The following is a 25255-nucleotide window of genomic DNA, read 5'->3' as shown; positions in this document are numbered from 1 at the left end:
ATCTGTGACTCCACTGAGGAACTGAAAAGACAACTCATTCCTCCTCTCCTAATTAAGAATTCTTTAGTTTCTATCGCTCATTGTTTAGCTAACGTCTTACACTGACAACACCCTTCTTGATCTCTGCCATACACAGTCGTCACATTGTATTAATTAGTTGGATGGGTTGGGTAGTGACTTGTGCTGTGTACTGTAGCTTGGTATGTATCCTGGTGAGAAGAATGTTGAAGTGACACTATCTCGAAAATAACTGAAATGCCTTACAACAGTAAACAGATCCAGTTCACCAACACTGTAAATTATCATCTGAAAATTTACCACAGGGTCTAATCAACACCTCTTTGCCTTGTCTGTGCTTTATTAGCACCACAGAGTGTTTTTTGTATGATTTTATCCTCCCCTGTATATTTTTGTTCACTTGAAACTGAAACACTGTTGAATCACAGGCCACACAAATTAGACTTCACATATTTTGATCAGATAATTTACTTTACTAAATGTATTTAAAGTAAAAGAGTGAAGAATGTAAGTAATATTTCATGGTGTGGTGGCAGAGGTGTAGCTCTGTAACAACAGGCTGTACTTTATGTGGTCATTATACGTTCTTAAAATCTTAATCTGCCACAGCTGCCAGATAAATGTAGTTGGAATAAAAAGTGCAATATCTCCCTGTCAAATGTAGCGATGTATAAAGCATGTAACAGAAATATTAGTACCTCATACTACTAGTAGTAGATGTAGTTAGTTTCCATCACTGCACATGTGAAGATGATAATACAGAGGACAGTTAGTGGGTGATCATGCATGATGTCTCAGTACGATAGCTGCACTGGAGATAACGAACACCATGATGTAAAACAGGGTTTCATTGTTTATATGTGGTTAACATATATATATCAGCTCTGAAGTTCTTATACAACACCTACATCCCTACTGAAAACAGAGCCTGTGCTTAAATCTACATTCATTTTTCAGTGTTGAGAGCTAAAAGTTCATTCTTGACCTTGGACAGAGCAGCTGACAAAACAATCTCACCAATCTCACTATCTTAGCTTAGTATAGACTGAAACAGGAAAACAGCTAACCTGGCTCTGAAGTGTGACCTGGTATACAGAAAATAAATCAAGAAATAATTTTAGGAAAATGTAAAGTAAAAGTAAAAATGCAAACAATCAGTTTCTTCATTTTGCAAAGAAGCAAAATGAAGTTAGTGAAATGTTTTTGTGTGAGACAGTTGCTGCGCATTTGTTTCTTTGTAAACCTGGTTAGTCCTGTTAAGGAGTGGTGTGCTTCCCTCTGCTATGTCTTTCTCGCATGTGCTTTCTAGTCAGGTTTCGGCTGCCAAGAGGTCTGCAGGTTGCTCTCTGTGACATATTTTGAAATTAAGGTGTGTGTATGTGTGGGAGTGTGTGTGTGTCTATCTTGCATGGAGAAAGGGAGCACTAGGAGAGGCGGTGCTGATGCGGCCTAACCTGTTCTCCTGGTGGCTTTAAGTTTATAGACAGGTCCAGCCCATCCAGCCTGACAGAGCAGAACTGATACTCCAAGGAGGAGACATCTTTCCCTGGACTTCCTCAGGTGGAAGCGTCTTTAGCAGCAGTGTATGGTGAGTCCATCAAATATGTGGTCTGTGGCTTCTTTTTGCTTGATATGAGATAATTGATAAAAATCCTCTATTGTGTAAAACATGTTGTTTAAAAATGAAATATGAATTCGAATTCAAGTATTATACTAAACAGGTGGAGTTTTTAACTTTTTGTTATTCAGGTAATCATGTTGAATTGTTCTAGGGAAAAAATATGATGGAAAATTACATTAATTTAAAACTTAAAAACTTGAACTCAGTGTCTCAGATTTGGTGATGGGATATGCACTGAATTTCAGTTAACATTAGAGTAGTTAAAAGTGGTTAAGTAATATTCTTGACATCTGTTGGAAGTACATATTGTCTTATAATATTCTCCAAAGTTATTCACAAGTCAAAGATTTTTAAATGCTGTTTTGATACGTCATGGCCAAACTACAATGTCTAGATCTTTGGCAATGTGTTGTGGTTTTTGGCATAAACAACAAGTGAGGATTTCAAATAAAACATTTATTATTTAAAACATTAAATCCAAAAAGTTTTATATCCAATATTAAAATAATTGGTAGTGCTGCTGTCCTGGCTAGGAAATGTTGAATTCTGTGGTCATCTGACTCACACCCTGCTGTTAACATTGTGCAGCTGGTGTCAGTTTTAATGTTGCCACCCTGTTTTACAGGATACACCTATTAACCACACCGCACTCACTACTGCCTTTCCTGTTTTCTTAGTATTGCTGCTTATTTCTTGTTTGGAGAAGTATGTGTAGAGCCTGAGGCTGTCATGCAGTTAATGTAATTTGTCTATACCTCTGTCTTTTATTTCTTTATGTCTTTTATTTAAATCTCTGATGTGTATTTTGAGCTCTCACTCTATGTATCCTTGGAAATCTGATGTCAACAGGTTTCTAATTGCCTCTCATGTGGCCTCTCATTGCACAGTGAAGTTACTTGCTCAGTTTCTGACAGTTATGACTGCTGAGTTGTTAATTCCACTTGAGGACATGATTAGCTTTTAGAGGAACGTTGTGACTGTTGCATTAACACTGATGGGTGTTGACTGTTTAACATCAGATTTGCTTTGTAGCATTATGGGACAGTTCCCAGTGGAAGAAAACATCCTTGATTCCCTTTATTTCCCCAACCAAGCATCACCAAACCTAAAGCCTGCTCTGGTTTTATCTATGCGACTATGCTGCAAGTGAATAACATTAGCATTTACATGTGAAAATGTTGGGGTGTGGTTGAAGGGAGGGCTGTGTGTGTGTGTGTGTGTGTGGATGTGTTTGTGTGTGTGTTTCATGTGTGGTGTGTCACTCAGAATGCATCCAAACTGACTGGTTCGGACGCATACATTCCCCTGAACAAACCTGGCAGAGGTTTTGGATTCCTGAAGTGTGAGGTGATAGTGTGTGGGCGTCGTTTCTCTGTCAGTCAGGGTCAAAAAGAGCTGCTAAAGGCAGGTGAAGAAGTCTGAGCACAGGTGTGTGGGTAGAAGAATGAGCTACATACTGTTGGTTGGAATGATTTTAGAGTGGCTACAACTATGATTGTACTCATGATATGACTTTTTATAGTGCTGTTTGTGCTGCCATCTTGTCTTCTTGCCTTCTTCTTCTACTGTATGTATTCATCTGAAGTCAAATATCAGGAATTACCAGAGGTTTTGGGCAGCTTGTACAGGCATGATGTGGGTTACCTTAAACATGACAACAATCCATAATTCAAATCAAATGGTAATATGGAAAATAGTTATAAGGTCCGAATGTAAGAAATATGTCTTAGAATTAAATATTCATAGAGGCATGTGCAGTTTACCTGTTTTTTGGCAGTAGTTCAATACTTTATCATAAATATAGAATATCAACAATCAGTAATCAGTCTGAGTCAGTACATGGAGATTTCACTTTAGCTTAAAAATGTTTCTGAAACAATTATCATTTATTAAAATTCTACACTGGTTCCCTGCATCCTTACCTTGCCTAAGGTACATAGTGTATTTATGCCACTGATTTAAGTTTTAATATCATGACTAATGTTGCTTTTCTCTGGTGTTTACAGGTAACTTTGATGTGGTTTTGAGTTCCATGGTTTCTTGAATTTTGATATAAATTCCATGATATGTGGATGTAAATATAGCCACGAAATGATGGTAAGTATGACAGACTAACACAAAAACAGTAGAAATATAGTAGAAATATATGTGATATAAACAGAAAAAATGCAGACATTCTTAATTCACATTGAAAAGATGGATGATAACAAAGGTTATGGTGCAAATGTGTGAAAATATTACAAGTCTGTCTTATTTTGTGTATTATAACCACTTTCAAATAAAGAGCAGAGACAACAAGAGTAGAAGTTTTTCGGAAAGCCTGCTCCTAGATGACTCAGAGAAAGGAGTCATCATTACAGGAATCACAGACGACAAAATTGCTGCAAAGAGTGGCTTGCAAGCAGGTAATAGAAAAACCTATGAATTTCTTGCTGTTTTATGACAGTCCAACCAGCATATGAAATTTGAGAAAAAATATCAATATGTTGAAATGGTTTTGGTGAGTAGTTTTTTTGTTGTTGCAGGGGATGAGATTGTTGCAGCCACTATACACCTAGACCACCTCAACAAAAATGAAGTGCTAAACATCCTGAGGGTCTTGGAGCCGTATGACAACAACATGAAGGTTCTGACAAAGAAGGAAGCTGGGTGCCAGAGCAGGCCTTGACTCCTTGGGATTACGTCTCAAAGACTCTGCAGAGGTAGATGTCATAACCCCAGGCAATATATATATATATATATATATATATATATATATACACAACAGAGTCTTCTTTAAATGATGTTTTGTATTTAGTGCTAAAGTGTATGTTAACCTACATTGTTTATCATTTCATCACCAACAGATGCCTGACCTAAAGAAGGATCTGTCACTAAATGCATCTGCTGAGGCACCAAATGTTTCCCTTGATGACCTGAGTGGAAAGCTAAATGCTACACAGGGATTGGGGGGTGGAATAAGTGGTCCCACTCTTAATGGAGACCTTCCTAGTCTCAGTATAAATAAGCCTTCAGCTAATGCTGGTGTCACAATGCCTTCCCTGGGACTGACTGGACCAGATATAAATGGAGATCTAGATGGCACCCTCAAAGCACCTGATGTCAGTGTCTCGACTCCCCAGCTCAACACTCCCAGTGCCTCACTGGACATCAAGAAACCGGAAATCAAGACAGACACCATAAAATACAAGGTTCCAAAATTCACAATGCCAGACTTCGGTCTACCTGAGGTCAAAACACCAAAATCAAATGTTTCTGGAGATGTAGCTCTCCCTGTCAGTGGAAGTCTAGAGACACCAGACCTTAACCTGTCAACCCCCAACTTAGACCTTAAAAGTCCAGATTTAGACCTGAGTGGGCCAAAAGTGGATCTGAATGGTCCTGATGTAAAATTAGAAGCCCCAAATGCTGACATTGAGCCAGTCTCAGGTAAAATCAAGTGGCCCCATCTAAAATGGAAAAGTCCCAAAGTTAAAGGCCCCGATGCCAACTTAAATGCTGACTTGTCTGCACCTGATGTCAACCTCTCTACACCAAAGATCGATGGGGATCTGGGCACACCAGATGTTGACATTAACTTGCCCAAAGCTGAAATCAAAGGCCCAGATGTAAATGCTCAAACCCCAGATCTTGATATTGATGCTCCATCTGGTAAAATCAACTGGCCTCATTTAAAGTGGAAGAAACCAAATCTACATGGCCCAAAAGCTGATCTGGACTTAGATGCAAACCTGAACACGCAAGATGTTGATCTGTCCCTTCCAAAAGTGGAGGGTGGGATAAGTTCCCCAGATGTTGACATTAATCTGCCAAAGGCAGACCTTGAAAGCCCTAATCTGCATATGAAAACCCCAGATATTGATGCAGAAGCTCCATCTGGTAAAATCAACTGGCCTCATCTTAAATGGAAGAAGCCCAGACTTCAGGGCCCAAAAGCAGACTTAGACATAGACACTGACCTAAACACACCTGATCTAAACCTCTCAAGTCCAAAGATTGAAGGTGACATTGATGCACCCAGTGCTGAGCTGAGTCTTCCAAAAGCTGACCTTAAAGGCCCTGATGTAGATGTTCAGGGTCCAGATCTTGACATTGATGCTCCATCAGGGAAAATTAACTGGCCCCACCTTAAGTGGAAAAAACCCAAACTTCATGGCCCCAAAGCTGATATGGATCTTAATGCAGATCTGAGCACACCAGATGTTGATCTCTCAGTTCCAAAAACTGATTGTGAGATCAATACACCTGATGTTGACCTGAATTTACCCAAAGCTGATGTTGATGTTAAAGCACCAAATGCAGACATTGAAGCTCCATCTGGAAAGTTCAAATGGCCCACTCTTAAAAAGTTTAAATGGTCAGCCCCAGATGCTAAGGTTAATGGTCCAGATGTGGATCTAGATTCTGTTGCTGTCCCTGACTTGAATCTTTCAGGTCCAAAGCTTGATGGTGAGATAAATGCACCAGATGTAAATCTAGACGTACCAAAAGCTGACCTGGAAAGCCCCAAGTTAGAAGTTGATGGACCAGATGTTGAAGGCCCATCTGGGAAATTCAAATGGTTCACATTAAAGAAATCCAAATTTGGCACACTGAAGGGTCCAAAGGCTGACATTAATGCTGATGTGAAGGTACCAGATGTGGACCTCAAGGGGCCTGATGTGGATTTGAGTGTACCAAACATTGAGGGTGGAATAGATGCTCCAGACCTAAGTGTCAGCATGCCTAATGCTGATGTCAGAGGTCCAAATGTGGATCTTAATGGTCCAGATCTTGAACTTGACTCACCTGATGGAAAATGGAAGTTACCTAAAATCAAACTACCTAAATTCAAAGGGACAAAAGTTAAGGGTCCTGAATTGGATGCTGATTTAAAAGCACCAGACATTGATCCCAGTCTTGACTTACCGAAAGTTGATGTGGATGCACCAAATGTAGACATAAATGCACCAGATCTCTCCTTGTCTGCACCAAACATTGAAGGCAGTCTTGATACACCAGATCTTGGCATTAATTTACCAAAAACTGATCTCAAAGGCCCTGATGTAGACCTTGATGCTCCAGAGGTTGATGCCTCAGCAGGAAAATTCAAGCTCCCCAAAATAAAACTTCCAAAGTTTGGCTTATCTGGGCCAAGGGTAAAAGGACCTAGCCTTGACGCTGATGCTGACCTCAGGAGTCCAGATCTGGATCTATCCCTTCCTGATGTAGATGCAAAGCTACCTAAAGCAGATCTAACAGCCCCTGATGTTAATCTAAAAGCACCAGACTTGAATCTTTCAGCCCCCAAAATTGAAGGTGACCTTGATGCTCCAGATTTGAGCCTGCCCAAAGCAGACCTGAAAGGACCAGACCTTAAAACAGCAGACATTGACATTGATGCTCCTTCTGGAAAATTAAAGATGCCCACATTCAAAATGCCAAAATTTAACTTTGGAGGACCAAAGGCTCAGGTACCAGATGCAGAGCTTAAGACTCCAGAAGTCTCTGTTCCTGATGTAGATCTTAAATCAGCAATGGCTGATCTGGATACTGATCTTAAGACAGATATTGACCTTTCACTCCCCAAAACTAATGTTGATTTACCAGACTTCAATCTTTCTGCCCCAAAGATTAACGGCCCAGAAGGGGACCTTACTTTGCCCAAGGCTGATGTAAAGGGACCACATCTGGATCTACCAAAAGCAGATCTCAGCCTATCTTCACCAAAAATTGATGGAAACCTCTCAACACCAAACATAGACACCACATTGCCAAAAGTTGAACTGGAAGCACCTGATGTCACACAGAAAGCTCCAAATGTAGATATCAACCTGCCCAAAGCAGACATCAAAGGACCCGATGCACAGTTGAAAACACCAGATCTAGGTCTTGATTCTCATGTGGGTGACTTTAAATTGCCTCATTTCAAGTTTCCAAAACTTGGTCTTTCAAGTCCTGAAGTAGATGTTCCCAGTGTTCATCCTTCAGTTGAGGCTGGAATTGAGGCACCCAAAGTCAACCTAGACACGACTACAGCAGATACTAACATCTCTGTCCCTGCAATAGACCTAAATGCGGCAAATTTAGAGGGAGATATCAAAGGACCTGATGTAGATGTGAAAGCTCCAAGTATAGATGCTAATCTTGAAAAATCCAAAATGCCACATTTCAAGTTTCCAAAATTTGGATTTTCGGGGTCTAAAATAAAATCTCCAGAAGTTAATGCCAGTGCAGATCTTGATGTCTCACCTGATGTGAAGGTCAAAGCTCCCAGTGTTGAAGGAGGGATTAGTTCACCTGATGTCAGCGTCTCTGCTCCTGAAGTGAAGACAAACCTTAACACACCTGAACTGGATTTCACAGGTGAGGCAGATGCTGAAGTTAAAGGCTCTCCAAAAAGTAAGCTGAGATGGCCCTTCAAATGGGGATTAAAGTCTGGTTCAGGTGCTGATGAAGAGGGAAGTGGTAATGACTCTGAAACTGATGTGCCAAATGCTGATATGGAGGTTCCTGTATTCAAATTCCACAGACTGCCCAGAAATAGCATTGATGGCTGTGGAGGAATTGGTGATACCTTGGGCTTATCCAAACCTGACACAGAAGAAAAGGATTATGTCGTCAGCAAGGGGATCCGCTTGCCAATAGTAAATGCAACATCAAAAGCAGGAGAAAAAATTGACATTATGGAGAGACTGAAAATGGCAAAGGAAAAAGCACCCTCAGCTAATGCCTCACCGACCGAAGCGAAAAGTATTGATCTGAAGCTTGCTGCCCCAAGTCTTGATGTCAGTGCCTCTGCAGAAGCAGAAGATTCCTCTTTGGTGAGAGGAGGTACCTTTAAAGTAGAGAAGCCAGAGTCTGTGCTGGGATTGTCAGCCCCTGAAATTTCGACATTGGATGAAAATGACAAATTGTCATTGAGCCTCTCCAATATGCTTGTCCTTAATGTCAAGGATTCAGATGCTGACTGATTCTTACATAAAGCTTCAGTTAAGAAACATTGTAAATACATACAAAAGAGAAGTTAATTGTTTAATTTACTCCTGCTACAGTTTTATACAAATAATGCCGGCTGCAGTATCCTCCATCCTTCCTTCTAACTCTGGGTTGCCAATTGAAGGAACTTGTTTTTATAAACTGTGTGTATATTCCTGTTATTTATATGAGCTTTTTTCTAAACATTATTAATTAGGAAGTATGTTACTTATTATTATTAAATAACTGCCTCAGTATTGCATGCGATCACATTTTTTTCTGAGAATTGTATTACTTTATCTAAAAAATCTTAAGATAAGTCAATGTCAGTATGAGTGAATGTAACTGTTTAACTGTTTTTGTTCAATAAATAACTCAGTATATTCAGTATGTTTGTAATTCTCTCCTAATATATAAGGGCGAAAATAGTTAAACTAATGACTTGTTGGTTGCTTTACAGCCATTCACTCTCAACACCTCTAAATTTCTAAGAAGTTTCTAAAAAGCTCTGTAGAAAAAAAGATACTAATTACCAGGAAAGTGGGAATAATATAATTATAAAAGCTCAAGTTCCCCAAATAAATATCAATTTATTATAATTTATTATATAATATATATAAATCTTCTTTATACACACACACACACACACACACACACACACACACAAACATATATATATATATATATATATATATATATATATAAATTTAAATTTACTGTCCATAAATTTTCTTTTATATCAATTTCTTGTTCATTACCTTCAATTATTGAGACATTTTGTGCAGTTGAACACATGTACCAATTGAACACACTGTTTTCCCTGTTATCAGTCCTGAAATTACATAGTTCTTTATGATAGCCCTTTTGGATAAAGTGTTACTAATAAATATAGGTGAAAATATCATTAGAGTTCTTATTTTAAAAGGTCTGTCATAACTGTGTATGTATTTAACAGACAGGGGCCTTTGAACTTGAAATTACTACTTAATGTCCTTTAAAATTGATAAAGGCTTTTACAGCATTTGACATGTTTATTTCACTATGAGAAAACAAGTACAATGCAGAAAAGTTATTTCTTCCAAAAACAAACAAACAATCAAAAAAAAAAACAAAAAAACAAAACAAACAAAAAAAATAAAATAAATGACAAATAACACTGAAGAGCATTGTACAGTTTTACTGTACTTTTAGTTTGCAAATTTAACAATTATAATGTTTTGTAGAATATTTTGTTTGGTCAGACCAAATTAGGAAGATATCTGTAAAAGAATTATTATACTTGCTGACCTATCTGTATTTGTTCTGGTGTTTCCCATACTCCTTTCCACTAGAAGCAACAATAGAACAACAGTAAATAAGACAATGGCCAATGTGGTTATTACTCAAATGTAGTGAGGTACATAAACACTAACATGGTGCGTGTGTGAGTATTACTGCCAAAACTACAACTAATTATTTAATAAAAATAAATAATCTGCCACTGCTTTTGTGCTTTGTTTGTTATACACACATCCAGTCAGATGCACATTTATTTTAACTGCACATGCGCACAGCGTAAGTCTTTGGCGCACAAGCTATGTGGGTGTGTCAGGGCACATCTGCTATTTTGGTTCATGTAGGTGTAGCAGCACAAAATGTGAAATGACTGGCTGAGACCTCTGGAATATACATTGGAGGATGCGGTGATTAATAGTTTCACTCATCACTGGTCTCATCACACTGAAATAGCTGAGACAATCACAGTGATGCGTGTGGTAGTGGTTAGCACTTGCCTCACAGCAAGAAGGTTCCAGGTTCGAGCCCCGGTTCGGGCCCAGGGCTTTAATGTGTTGATGTTTTCTCCATTCTAGCGTGGGTTCTCTCTGGGTACTCCGGCTTCCTCCCACAGTCCAAAGACATGCAGCATAGGTTATTTGGTGACTCTAAATTGCCCATAGATGTGAATGTGAGTGTGGTTGTTTGTCTGTATGGACTGGTGATCCATACAGGGTGTACCCCGCCTCTCGCCCTATTACAGCTGGCATAGGCTCTAGCCCCACCTGCGACCCTTAACAGATAAGTGGTATACACAATGGATGGATGGAATCACAGTGATGCATGACAACAGCTCAAAAGTTGTGAAGAGGTTTATACTGGAAATTATATTGTTGTCAGTACAGTCTGAACACACAGCACTTCAAATCTGCAGCCAGAGGCAGATGGTATGGATTTTTATTTGGCTTGTACATTGCTGGTAGAAATAACTAATAATAAAAGTTGATGAAGCTGATCCCATGATCACACCAATCCAACACTATTTCTGTTTTATTTCGACTGTATCTCACGTGATAATCAGTCACATCATAAAATGTAAAATGTACAACAACATCTGCATTGTCATGCATTTCAAGAATAAAACATGAAATGCTACTTTTGTTGAAAAGAAAGTTGGAAAGGAAGCAAGGACACACAGGACTGATGAGGTCTGATAATCTTCCACTTAAACAACACAATACATAACCTGCCTGATGGGTGTTGTATTTTATGTTATATTGCAGCAGCCAGGTGTCACACAAGATAGATTTATCAATATACAGTATGTGTTCTACTGCCTTCAGATGGCCATAGGGATTTAATGAACTGGGGTAGAAGCAGTTCATACACTATGAAGCAGCTACAAACAACATACTGTAAGAATTACTCATTTATAGATAAATGCAGACTGATTTACCAACATTCCAGTGTTTAACACAGAATTATTTTATCTTTTATTTTTATTTTCATTTTAAGCAGAATTCTACCATTGCTATCATTTGGTTTTCTTGATAAAATCATCAGACTAGCCTCAAAGTGACGTGTCAGAGACATGTGGTTCTGAGACATCTATTTCTAATGAAAAAGCCTACAGCACATTTTCCACCAAATACCAACATTTCTCTTTATGCTGCCTAATTTCAGTGAATCTCCTGTGTTTGTGCCTCTCCTCCAACCTGTGCACTGTATTCTTCTCATTTACCACTAAAATACCGTGCAGACAAGCAAAACAAATTTCAAGATGAGGAAAAAGGAGGCCTAAACGTTTACATCCATCCTAATAGTTCAAACTTTGTGGCAATATTAGACAAAGAGTCAAAGGACCATCTGAATCATTAGGATACATTATCTGAGAACCATGAATGTGTGTACTGTATTTTGTACCAATGTGCCAAGTACATGTTGAAGTATTTCCTTAGATAATTGAAAACTTCAACCTGCTGGTGGCATTAGAGAAAAAGTTAGGGGAATCACGAGAGATTCATTGACCATGGACTTATTAGTTGCTATGCCAGTAGATTGGCTAAAATGTGTTCCAGGGCTGTACTGTCTGTAAGATACTGTGCTACCTGAAAGACCAAATGATGTCGACATTCTCTACAGGAAGTTCCCAGTTTTGGTAAATATTTTACCTTTTCTTAAGACCACTTGCTATGGTTCTTACTAAAGTTACAAAAAAATGTGTATTCAAGCTCACGAAGAAGAAATTCCTAACAAATACAATCGTGACAGAGAAAAAAACAGAGAGGATAAATATACAGAGTCAAACTGGTTAATGAGTCTGTTGCCACCGTGACGGCCAGTCTTTCTCTATCCAGCTCTGCAGCAGCCTCAGTACATCAATGCGCTGGTAGATGCGGCAAAGTTCAGTGAGCTCAGTGACCGTTTTCTGGTTGTAGCGCAGCAGGAACTCCTGGGTGGGGCTGTGGGACAAGGAGCCCTGGGTCCGGTGCTCCAGCAGGGTCAGTTCGTCATAGCTCATCCCCCAGCGGCTTGCAAAGTTCTTCCAGTTTTTGATGGTGCAGTGGTTTGGATCCAGTTTGAGCCGCAGTAAGTCCAGGAGATCTTTGTCATTCATGAGGTCACTGATCTTGGGAGGAGGTGCAGGGCAGCAGCATTTCTCACAGGGGCTGTTTAGTAACTGCAGTTCTTTGGGGTAGTCTGAACTCAGAAATGGACAAGGAAGATGGAGTTAGCTTAAGAGAGCATGTGCATCATAAATAACAGTACATCAACATCAAATTTAAAAGATAGTAGATATGAATTGAATTCATTTCATCATTCATTTGCTCAGTTACTATCTGCCTTCCTGTGGCCTACTGGTCTAAGGTGCATACCAACTTCCCACTTGTCCCCATGTCATGTCATGAACTCCCCAGGACTTATGGTTGTCTGCTTTTTGGGTCCTATCCCTCAAAGCCCTGAACCCAAACTGTGACAACTTGCATGCAGATGGATTTAGTAACGTTCCTCTCACTATAAGAGAGGATTTACCTGGTGAAGTAGATGTTGGGCAGCTGCACTCTTCAACATCTTCAACTGGCTGCAACACAGACACACAAAACAATTATTCATAAAACAATTATTAGCATTGGTTATAACACATCTGCAGTAAAAAGTCAAAACACTAACAAGTTATATATCATTTTACATACAGTATATGAATTATATGTGTGTCATCATAGTTCCTGGAAATGTGCTATGATGACATTTCCAGGAAAGTGGTTTGGCTAATTCAGTGAGATAAATACCTAAAGATCTACAGCTTTGAGCTAAATGCTAATTCCAGTATGCTAACAGGCCCATGACAACAACGCTAATATACTGATGTGTAGCAGATATGCTAGTATTTGCTAATTAGCGATATACTTTGATGTCTCAAGTTTTCCCAAATGTTGGGTTTAATGAAAGCCTTTAGCCTTTCTCTGTAGTTATATTTTTGCTGGTACCAAGTCCTGCACCAACGGCTGCTTAAATTTCCTGTTGTTTACACTTGTGGTTTACACTTTTCTGCTGCAGAATTTACTAAACTTAGCACAAAAAGTAAGGAAAGTAAAGTAGATTATTTCTTTGTTGTAACAATGCTTCTTGGCAATAAATCAGCAGAGCTGAGTACGTGGGTTATGCCCATGAAAAATTAGCCAAATCTCCTCTGCCAATGCCAAACAGCTTATATTGCTGTTGCTATTGACTCTTATTTTGAGCTTCTGGTCTCACAGGGCTGCCAGGAGGCCTGCTATGACTGCCCTTCACTGTCAGGCCCGTTTGCGCTGGTGTCGGCAACACGTGCACTGGAACCTGAGCATGTGGAGGAACATTATGTTCAGCGATGAGTCCAGATTCTGCCTACGGCAGTTGGATCGTAGGATCAAAGTGTGGAGAAGATGCGGAGAATGCTATGCTGATTGCTGCACCGATAGAGTAACATCTTTTGGTGGAGGCAGTACGATGTTGTGGGCCGGCATCTCCCTCACTGGAAAAACGAGGCTTGTCATCATTGGAAGCAATCTCAATGCAGAAAGATATCGAGATGAGATTCTGCAACCAGTGGCTATCCCATATCTCCACAGTCTGGGACCGACCTCTATCCTCCAAGATGACAACGCTCGCCCCCACAGAGCAGGGTTTACCAGAGACTACCTCCAGAATTTGGGAGTGGAGAATTGGCTGACTTGCGACAAATGCTGGTTGAAGAATGGGATGCCATGCCATAGCAATGTGTGACCAGGCTGGTGACTAGCATGAGGAGGAGGTGCCAGGCTGTTGTGGCTGTGTATGGTTATTCCACACGCTACTGAGGCTGCTGTTTGTTAAATGAATAAATTGTTAAATTGCCAATATGTCTTGTTTCTTCAAACTTCAATCATCCAATCCACCAAACACCAAAAAAGAGTCAGTGGAGTAGAATAAGCTAAATGGTGTTGGCAGAGAAGATTTGGCAAATTTTTCATGAGCGCAACCCACATACTCAGCTCTGCTGTTCATCCCACAGAAGCATCTTCCTTACAAATGTGGCACCATTTAAAAGGGTTATAAACAGGCTTTCCAACTGTATAAGATTTATTGCCAAGAAGCATTGTTACAACAAAGAAATAATCTACCAAACACAAATTTCCATTACTTTTTGTGTTCTAAATTTAGATAGTTCCACAAAAACTTTTGATGTTTCCGGTCAATCAACTGGATAAATTGGTTGTTTTCCATACTAACTGTATACAGTCTTAGTATGATGTGGTCATGCTATATTGGACAGTGTCTTGAGCCACAGCTGTGCCTTTCTCCAGTATGCTTGGGGGAGGTACAGTCTCCTCTTATACAACTTATGCACTTCAAACTGTGTAATGCTTTTTCCCTGGCTTCTGCAAGTTCAACATGTCTCGACAAAAGCTGCATTGAATACTACAGTACATGAAGACCAGACAGAGAATCCAGACACTACCTGGAGGGATGTATACATTTTACTGTTGGACAGACAGGCATGGACAAATCCTTCTCTTCTTCAATTCAAACCTTTTCCTTATGATGCATGTTTTGTTGCATGTTTTGTTGATGCATGCAATGTTGTCTTTTAGAAAGTTGCATAACAGAAAATGACGTTAACACTCTTTATATCCTCTGTGTTCCTGCTCTGTTATTAGCAATACTCACAGCTGCACCTTCTAGTTCAGTGGGACAAAGCCACATCCTGTATCTTCACAGCTTAAATTAGAAAGCACACACAGAGTGTGTACCTCTGCCAAGGGGCATATCATTCTCTACATCTGGTAGTTTTAATCTGCATTTAGATCCAGATCTACATCAAGACATGTGTAGCATTGATGGTGACTGCTGACTGGTTGATGGTGGCAATTTTTGGAGAATGCCCCAATGCTGTCCACAGTATTTGTAAAAGGATGCATTGTGTAATGTTTTCAAGTGACTCATGACTGCAGAGTTGTGGCCATTTAAATGAGTGATGTTACTGCGATGTCATCTCTGGGTAAAAGACCATCACATTTTGCTTGATAGGCTATATTACATGTTCATGGTTATGTAGTAGTTGGTCTACACCGAAAAAGTTCTACACCAAATACCCAAAAACTACCTGATGTGTAAGAAAGAGAAAGAAGGAAATCAGCACAAGGGGGCAAGTGACAAAGTGAAACTAAAGTAAACTAAAGTAAACTTACATAATTCTGTGTAAATCCATATATATTCAGTGACGAGTGATAGCACTTGTAGCACTGAGTTTCTATAAAAGGTGATGATAGGGGTAGACCTTATTTTTCAAACATACAGGTTGTGTACGCACATGTGCATCAATGGAGGGAACACTGACCTGTCTTATTCTGTTGGAGGAAGGACTCAGGTATCCAGAGGGCATGGAGCTCAGGTGGAGTGTCACAGCATCTGCTGGAGACACATTAGTGTCATTATTGTATTCTGATTTATAAAACAAAACACTGCAGGTATACATTTATCACTGAAAATTCTGAACATTTTTCACAGGAGACAGTACAGGCTTAAACTGGAGATGATAAAACAGTGAACTCCACATTTGTCTGTTGTCTTGAAATATTCCACCTTGTAGGCAAACACGCACGGGGGTCGCTCTGACATGTTTATCTGCGGGTTTCTTTTCTATTTGCATGTGATATGTTTGTTTTCATCTCTGTTTAAATCAACCAGTCAGCTTGAATGATACTCCAATACTATCAGTACAATAAGTCATACCTATTTTTAGCTTTTTTAAATAGTTTTTTTTCTTACCTATTTTTGCGTCCAGTTTTTAGATTGCTGTCAAGTTATAGTCAATGAAACTCTACACTTCCATGGAAGCAACAGCAGATGATTACGTACTGTGTAGAAAGTATTCAGACCTCGCAATTTAATCAATTATGGGTTAGTGAGTGTAGATTGATGGGCAGTATTGTACTTTTATTAACTTAAATCTACATCACAATGAAGTTTTCAAAAAGTAAAGGTGTCCAAAAAATTTCTGAGGCAACTGCAGATAAAAGTACCACCTTTTATTTGATATGAATCAATGAATGCTGATAGAAATAGGTGTATCCCTGCATTGTGCTTTGACTCTTATTTACCATGACGATCTGTCACTTGCACTGGATAATTGGCCTCCAAGGACTGTGGGAGAGACAAGGGAGACATGATAATATGAGAAAATAAAACAATTAAAGCTAAAAAGAAAAACTTGAGAAACACATTTTTTTCCTGCTCTGTCAACTTTCTTTGCAGCAGCTTTACATTCAGTCTGTACATGACTGTGGCAACGATCAAGATCAGTCTGTAGCTTTGGAGGAAAATAACTCCCTTGTGTACACAGAGAGGGAACAGCCTGCTACAACTTGTTCCTCAATAAGCCCTCAGGCTCTAGCAATCACAGCACAGTGTGTTCAGTTATGGTACATTTCTTAGCAGATTACTGTGAAACTCAGCTTTCTAAAGAAGAACAATGAGAAATCAGCACAAAGCAAACTGGATAGAGGACAGGTCGAGACAATGAGACAGTTAAAGAAACACATGACTGGAGCAAAGAAGAAAGAAGAGGTGCTCACAATTTCTGCCACAAAGCTGGTGGTGTCTGTGTCCTCCACGGGTTCAGAGCTGATTCTGTCTGTTACAAAAAAGGAAGAGGTTTCAGTATTGTGAACATATGTTGTTGCCTCTACTCATTTCATCCACTTGCACTACATATCAGATCCACCAAAGAAATTCACAGAAAAGCCACATCCTCCAGCCAACAAGCATTTTGTGGTATGTGAGTATGTGTAGTTTGGACATGTTAAAACAGGCACTAAAACTGGGAAGTAATGACACACCATGATCATTTAAATGAGCTAAACTCTGTGGTAACCTAATTTCTCAGTAACCGTGTTATGAAGACTTTTCAATGACATTATGGTAGTTTGTGTCATGACACTGTTCTTTTACAAGCTAAAATAGTCCTGCCGAATATAAAGTGAGGTGTTTATCTTGCGCCACATCCCTGAATAAAGCAGAAGAGCTTGTAATAGTGCATGAAAGCTTCTCAGAAACAATGAAAATACTGTTCAGCACCAACTTGGAAAACTCTTAAATCAAATACCCTCAGCACTGAAAAGGAATATTTTTAACAAGCACATTCACAGATGAGTTGGGACAGCAGCACAAAGGCAGCTTTTCAGCTCCAGAAAATACCTGGACAGGGCTATGTGGGCCTTCATCAGTCTACATCACTGTAAAGCCATTGTATCCAAAGGGCTCTAAATAAAGAACTGCTTTCTTGGGTTACAGTCTATGACGATGAAACTTTCATTTGCATGGGAAACTAGAATTAGGATTAAGTGTTCAGGTGTTAGCAGGCCATTTCCTACACGCAGCTTTCAAGGTGTTGTTCAGCTGAGTGTATAGAGCAGTCATGTACGCAGGTCACAGACAGAGTGAAACCAGCCACATGTAAACATGTGCGTTAGCCCGGTTTATTTTAATACAAAGTGTGGATTCTGGCACAAGGAGTATCTTCCATAGATTCCTAGTGTAAAGTAAAATACTGAGTACTGCTCAGGTGATTCATACCAGATCACTGAAACATTTCTCCATGGCCTCACTAGTGGTGTTCTGTGTCTGTTAATATTCTGTATTTCCCATTGTCAACAAACCAACAGTGAATTAATCCTGCAGACTAATATTGTCTGATATACTGTACTGCTCTGTGCCACAGAGCACAGAGTAGTGTGTCCTGCTGCTAGAAAGACTCACTAAATCACCAAATGTTGGTTAGCCTTCTGCAAAAATAGTACCTAACAAATGCAGTACTTCCTCCTGTGCAAGTAATGTTTGCTGTTTTAGGAAATCACTGAGGCTTTTTAAAAAATTAAAGTATACATTATCAACACATTTTCACACAAACACAAGATTAAATTGTTGTCAGTTATGTTGTTCACCACATACTTTTATTGGTTGTGGATTTAAGCTGCAAGTTAAGTAAAAACAAAACTTAATGTACACTGATCAGCCATAACATTATGACCACTGACAGGTGAAGTGAATTACATTGATCATTGTATTACAACACAACGTCCTACTGGGAAACCTTCATTGAACTGGATGTTACTTTGACACATACCACCCACCTAAACATTATTGTAGACCAAGCATACCCCTCCCCATGACAATGACACTCCCCAGGGGCAGGGGCCTCCCCCAGCAGGAAAATGCTCCCACCACAACACAAAAACTGCTCAGAAATATCTTGAGGAACATGACAAAGAGCCTCCAGACTCCCCACATAACAATCTGAGGGGAGTTTGGAGGCCAGGTCAACACCTTGGGCTCTTTGTCATGTTCCTTGAGACATTTCTGGGGGAGGATCCTGCAATTGGGGAGTGCTGTTGCCATGGGGGGCTGTGCTTGGTCTACAATGATGTTTAGGTGGGTGGTATGTGTCAAAGTAATTCACTTTGACACATACCAGTGGTCATAATGTTATGAATGGTGTATTAATGGTATATATAATGGTGTATATCTGTAACCCTCAACTACCAAACAAAGATACACATATACCTTGACAAACTTTTTTACATTATAATTTATTGCAAAATTCAAAAACACTTCATCCTACTGCATTTCCTAAATAAGCGTTCACTCACATTTGCTCCAGTGGATATATCGCAACTATATCCACATCCAGGTTTCGAAACGCGACTTAAAGGTTAAAATGATGAAGGAGAAGATGATTGTCACCTACAGCCTCCCACATATATGAGCACCGACACGACACAAACACTGATCTGTGGAGGCTTATGTGCATCAGTATGACACTTCACACAAACACACACACGTAAAGTCCCCTGTACAACGTCTGACATCAAAACTCATCAGTGCAAAAACACCTAAGCAGTATACATGAAACAACAACAAATAAAGAGTAAATAGAAAAAATGTAAGAGGTCTGTAAAGTATCTTATTATTCAAACATTCAGACAAATCTTTGTGACATTCCAGGGATTTCCCAAGATCATTATCATAAAGTCTTAGCAAATGAGAGAAGTGAGTGGTCAATCCACCACGTACTGCAGGTCCATTTTTACACTTTATGGTGCTGCCAATAACTCAACATGTGTGTATCTCAACTGTTATGTCTAGCACTGATGACAGATTTCTCATCATGGAATTAAATGTCGTCACTTTCTAAAAGAAGAGACCACAGGAAGGTGACAGTGTAATCCACGAGAGGGGAAGTGAAGGGTAAATCCCCATCACCACAGGTTCTGTAGGCCAGCCCACAGATGACTACTAGGAAATGTTGACATGTTGCACTTCCATGTTGTGTTCAGTCTCTCTATTTTTAGAAAGTAACTAGTTATAGAGTATTTGAGCATGGAACCAAAATAATGTTGAAAATATTCATGTTGAACCTACTACGACTTTTATTTTCTGTTTTTTTTTTCATCCTGTGACAGCACTAATTCAAACCACCCTCATAATTATATTATTAGAGAAATTTCATACTACAGTGCCAGAGCTCTTTAAAGGACTTACCATATCATCAGCCTTCTTGACATCAACACTGACCATTTTCCAAAGCAGACCACCATTTCAGTCTGGTTTCAGAACAAGGCATGGGATTAAATTTGCTTGGTCCACTTCTTTGCAGGTTTTATAAGTTGCCAGGTTTTATAAGTTGCCATCACCAATTTTCATTGCAAATGACACCAGACTCTATAAATGCTCATCCTGATGATCAGACCCTTGCTGCCAGAGAAAAATGTCAATATTGGACAGTTTTGCAAAACTAGAACTTTCGTCTCATGCCAATATCTTAAAAAGAATCTCTTGCTACTCTATCTGCACACAGCAACTACATTCTGGTTAAGGTTTGTGAAAAGTTGTGGTTCCAGTTCCAGCTGGCACACTACATGCACATCCACCACTCCAACCTCCACACCCTAATTTTCCACCTCACCACATAAATGGCATGTTTCATCTGATGTTGATACTGAACACTGGCATTGGACAATGGTAAATCGTGAGGTACAAAATTGTTCCATGTGAATATAATTCCTTTGAGACACTGACTTGTGCCTTTACTCCCTTCAAATCTAACTTAGAAAATCCAGAATTTCCTCAGACTGAATTAGGTCAAAACAGGGATTGCAGCTGTTGCCAGGCAGAAGCAAAGATAAAAACTCTGTCTGAACAACAGTACATTTCTTGTCTTTAATCTTTTCATCTTAAAAGATGTTGAAAGCACCACAAAGAGTTTCCAAAGATGTCAAAGCTTGCGCATTTTACAGCACAAAAATGTAAAGATAAAATGAGAAACTGCGTACTGCAATGAGTTATCGATCTCACGTAAGTGTAGGTTATCCATCTAAAAGTTTTTTGTAAAATGGTGTAGGGATATAAATATATGCAATTTGTGGTTAATCTGCTCAAACATGCAAAACTACCAGTGCATCCCTGGGTGGTATTCCCCTTTAAATACAGAGCATTAAGTATTAGGACTTACAGCCAGTCACCCAATTATCAAGTGTAAGTTGAACCCCAGATCAGTTGAGCATTGTTTCTCCCTCTCAGGGAATGCAGGGGCATGTAACTGCATGCTCTGGATAAAGTTCAAGAGATGAAATATAAACCACATCATAATACATTGCTTAGAGCCATAATTCCATGCAGGTGAACCCATCTTTTTTCCATTTTGACCACCCATGAAAAGACAAAGCACAGTATCTCAGCAGCCTGTTTAGCAGCCCGTTTGCTTTGTCATGGGTTCGCCTCTTCACATGAATAGAGGTGAATGGCATGTCAATACCTGACTCAGGCCACAGTGAAGTCTAGACTGAGAGCAGCTACACACACATACACACACACACACACACACACACACACACACACACACACACACACACACACACACTCCTTACACAAACTCTCTGCTATTCATGTAACATAACTGATAGAAGGTGGTTGGTGTGTCTTTCACAATGTGTGTACATATTAATGAGCTGCCTATGATTAGATTGTAATGTTGATATCTAGTGACACATCACCCAGTTAAAATAGATGTTTCTCCCTGATCAGAGTTACATAAAACAATTGCATCACATCTAACAGTTTAAAGTACTGTAGTATCTCAGACTATTTTTACAACTGACTAGGTGAAGAACCCAGTCTTAAAGGTCTTATTTACTTTCTTTCTGAGACTATTCAACTTCTTTGACAAACAGCAGCCAGGTGCAGTAACTGTGGGCCATGGTTGTTGTCAACAATGTGGTTGCCAGATTGGTACCATTGTGTATACACAGAGACCAAAACCAAAACCAAAACCTGTGCTTACGAATCATGTCTGGCAATCCCTGCTACAGTGGAAGACGATGCACAGAAATGCTGGATGGAAGAATATTCTATTGTTTATCAAGAATTCATTCCAACGTGAAAAGTAACTCAACCCACAAAACCTTTTGTGTAATTTGGGTGAACAGATTTTCAAAACACCTAGAGAGCCCATCGAAAAAACTTTTCTCAAGTTTGAGTGGACAGATCAACCTTGAACCAAACATCTCCATTAGTGCTACCTTCTTAAATATTGGTCAAACTTTAGACCCGAAGGCACAAAGCTATTTAAGTCAAGTTCAACACTTTCCAGCCATTGTGCTGAAAAGGTGAAGTGTGAAGGCTGAAACATGAGCATGACTTAAAGGGGGCTGGATACTGTTGGTAACTCTACCACTACTACTGCTGCTTGATAATAATGATAGAATGTTTGTTGTTACATTAACCTTTTCATAATGGTGTCCACATAACGAAAACAGATTAAATACATTTACAAAAAAAATTGATAAAGTCACTGAACCATCTTGAAGTCATCCAGTTTAAACACAGATACAACCTCTTACCTCTTAACTGAACTAAAACTCCACATCCTCCCTCAGCTTATAGATTTACTCAAGATTGGCTCTAAATTACAGTTTAGGAATGGTAAAGGGAACTACAGTGTATCCTTGGATCATATAGGACAAACAGCCATTAACCTACACTGTGACTAAACACATGTTCATTATCTTGTGTCAAACACAGAGTGCAGGCAGAAAAAACTAAGCTGGTCACACTTGAATCTAAAGGAAATTACACAGCTGGCTGTCAGTAGTACATGTACACATACACATGCCATGAGATCATCTTTACTTCAGAGCTCAGACAGCAGGTACTGGGAAGTCAAATTACTTTGATGGGTACCTGATGGTGAGTATAGAGCATGATGTAAATATACATACAGTGTATTTAAATGTAAATTTACTACAGAAACCAGTGAATGTGGCTCTCATCAAAAACAACTGGACATTGGAGAGTGAGTGTTAGAGATTCTTATGTTAACGACTGTCACTGAAAACAAGAATGGAATACAAAGTAGTGTACAACTATATGTTCATATCTGTGTTGCTGATGAATCATGTGAATTACTGATCATATGTAGACAATGCCCTCCCTCCTCAACCCCCTAGTGTTTAAGTGTTTAGGAGAGAATAATAATGCACTGTTGATAAAGGCTAATATTTCTGAGAATGTGGACGATTGATGACCTGAGGAGGATTTCACACACTCTGATCACATACATATATAAATTTTTAGGATATTTAGTTTTTAGATTAAACGTCTCAAAATTTCACCATCTTCAGGCAAAAGGTGAGCTGAAGGAACTTAATATTCTACATCACAGTGCATATATGGCAGCAGGGTAGAAGGCTTTGAAACAACGTAACACATTTTCCATATTTATTTGCTGACGAGTAAATAAGTGGGGGGAAATTTGCACTTTTGATCTCTGTAAACTCCTGCCCATGGCACGGTTTCCATGTTGTGTAAACTCCCTTTATTTGTCCTCCTCCACTGTGACACTGGCTTTGTCTTTTTAATCGAGATTTTCAGCTCATCTGAGGTCTTAGTAAATCATCTGCGATTACAGAACAATAAATTATCTATACAAGGTTCTTGCAACACAAAACGTCTCAGTGGAGGAGGATAATCACCAGCCAAAGGGGATTTTTCACAACCTAACAACCTAAATGTTGGTTGAAGTTGAGACAGCTCACTACCACTGAACAATGAAGGAAAAGACAAACTGCAGTCTGATCCCGAATATCTGTCCCCTGCAAGACATGGCCCCATTTCTGTCATATCGTTACTCTAAATGTTCATTTCAAATCAGTCTCTGAGGACCTGAAGGTCACACAATTATAAATAGGTACTGGGTAGCAAATATCAGTGTGTAAAGGGTAACGGTTTTTCCATTATTAGCGGGAATTTTTAAATTGTGGAAAGTTTCTTAGTTGTGGTTGCAGGCTAACCAGGAAACACTTGCTGTTTCACCACAAACCAACGGTGCTAAAATGAGTTAAGACGAATTACAAATGTTCTATTAAGCTAAATCCGATCAAATTCAGCATTTTAAATAGCAAAACGTATATTTTGGTCGTTGAAACAAAAACGTTGAAACATAATGTGATAAGATCAGTTTAGGGTTAGAGTTACACTTTACATTGTTAGTTAAGACAATGTTAAATAAATGTTTTCAATAAAACCCTTGCTACTGTAACATACTAAACAAGTTAACTAACATGGAGCCAGTCTATGAAAATAAGAGAATACTTAACTTACCAAATGGTTCCTTACACTCCCGCAAAGTGCTCATGTTTGAAGCCGAGACGTCTCCCATGCAGGAGAATAAGTCAGGATGAGACCGAGCTCTCGGTGTAAAGTGTAGGGTTAAAAACAGACTGTTATTCTCCACTCTGAGATAAACAGGTACTAACGCCAGCCCAGCGGCGGCTCACACTACCCAAACACCTCAGTGATGAAAAGGTGGCAGGATCAATGCTGCCTTCAATGTCCCCACGTAAATTCAAACTCTCCATGTCGGAAGTCGTTAAAAGGCGACAACTGCCGGACTCGTTATACCGAAATAGTCCGGCAACAGTAATAAGTAATTTTGACTGACAATTAAATGATAAAGTGTGAGAATGTACTGATTGGCTGCCTGTTAATGAAGACGATGTTTTTAGCTCATATTTTTCACTTTATATTGTATTGTATACCAATGAAATAACATTCACCTGTATTTTTTTTTTTTTTTTTTTTACCACTTAAATGAAGCTGAACTAACTGTAAACATAACATATTATTATGTCATAAGGTAGTTATGGTGAATGTGCTTGTAAAGAACTGCTCATTGAAAGATATCTGTCTCTTCAGCTGTTGAATGCTCCACCAGCTAGATGCTAACTTTGTATACAGTGGATTTATTAAAACTTTTTTGAGACAACAAAATGACAGAATGAGACTGAACCAAACAGCTGCAAGAAGTAAAACCAGATCAATGAGTTAAAAAAGACTAAATGTTGAGGAGACCTGTAGGCAACAGATTTTCTGTGGCTTTGTCACTACAAGCATGTCCTTTCACAACACATACAATAATTAGTTCTATAGTAATATAAAAATATTAATCAGTGCAGCTTTAAACTGTTCCTGACTCTTCAATACATTCTTCCATTGAGAGAAAACTGTTAAGATGCAATAAACATAAACTGTGACATATGATTAGGAACAGGTCGCAGGAACTCCCACACACGCACTGAAAACACAGATCTTTTATTCTTGCCACTTTGATTCAGTGTAATGTATAATTGTCCACATATTTTTGAATATGTCGAGTCTCAACAAATACAAATACTGGATGGATTGTCATTAACTGTATGACTTCATTCACCTGCAGTTCACTTACCAAAGTTCATGTCATAATAGAAGATACAAAATAGAAATGCTACAAAAATTCTTGTTCTCCTTAAAGGTTTCTTAAAGGCTTTTTTTAAAAGAGTGTACAACATCAGC

At 39.1% G+C, this 25255-nt stretch overlaps 2 protein-coding genes across 3 annotated transcripts; one reads left to right on the top strand and one right to left on the bottom strand.

Moving 5' to 3' along the window:
* The first annotated feature begins 1500 nt into the window (after nucleotides 1–1500).
* si:ch211-125o16.4 (neuroblast differentiation-associated protein AHNAK) lies at nucleotides 1501–8984 on the top strand. The gene is made up of 5 exons (XM_051076773.1): nucleotides 1501–1606; nucleotides 3646–3736; nucleotides 3924–4044; nucleotides 4165–4341; nucleotides 4486–8984. Exon 5 carries the CDS (start codon nucleotides 4486–4488, stop codon nucleotides 8590–8592), a length of 4107 nt encoding a protein of 1368 aa, XP_050932730.1. The 5' UTR covers nucleotides 1501–1606; nucleotides 3646–3736; nucleotides 3924–4044; nucleotides 4165–4341; the 3' UTR covers nucleotides 8593–8984.
* Nucleotides 8985–10790: 1806 nt separating this feature from the next.
* edaradd (EDAR-associated death domain) lies at nucleotides 10791–24222 on the bottom strand. Of its 2 annotated transcripts, none has more exons than XM_018678892.2 (6): nucleotides 24026–24222; nucleotides 16945–17003; nucleotides 16471–16513; nucleotides 15708–15781; nucleotides 12884–12932; nucleotides 10791–12550 (listed from the first exon to the last, which is right to left on the bottom strand). In XM_018678892.2, exons 1-6 carry the CDS (start codon nucleotides 24081–24083, stop codon nucleotides 12162–12164), a joined length of 672 nt encoding a protein of 223 aa, XP_018534408.1. In that variant the 5' UTR covers nucleotides 24084–24222; the 3' UTR covers nucleotides 10791–12161. The 2 variants fall into 2 exon arrangements, with proteins under 2 accessions (XP_018534408.1, XP_018534409.1); XM_018678893.2 differs by having other exon boundaries at nucleotides 15708–15778.
* Between the last annotated feature and the right edge of the window lie 1033 nt (nucleotides 24223–25255).

Source organism: Lates calcarifer, linkage group LG16_LG22, assembly GCF_001640805.2.
Source record: "Lates calcarifer isolate ASB-BC8 linkage group LG16_LG22, TLL_Latcal_v3, whole genome shotgun sequence".
Classification (NCBI taxonomy): domain Eukaryota; kingdom Metazoa; phylum Chordata; class Actinopteri; family Centropomidae; genus Lates; species Lates calcarifer.
The sequence above is the reverse complement of the archived record's forward strand: the minus strand, read 5'-3'. Positions and strand labels throughout refer to the sequence as shown.

Excerpts from the sequence above, each read along its gene's own strand:
- si:ch211-125o16.4 (XM_051076773.1), top strand. The coding sequence starts at position 4,486 with ATGCCTGACCTAAAGAAGGATCTGTCACTAAATGCATCTGCTGAGGCA.
- edaradd (XM_018678892.2), bottom strand. The coding sequence starts at position 24,083 with ATGGGAGACGTCTCGGCTTCAAACATGAGCACTTTGCGGGAGTGTAAG. Across the intron at positions 15,782-16,470 it reads GCAAGTGACAGATCGTCATG|CAGATGCTGTGACACTCCAC; the intron begins GTAAATAAGAGT and ends ATGTGTCTCCAG. Across the intron at positions 12,551-12,883 it reads CCCAACATCTACTTCACCAG|ACTACCCCAAAGAACTGCAG; the intron begins GTAAATCCTCTC and ends TTCTGAGTTCAG.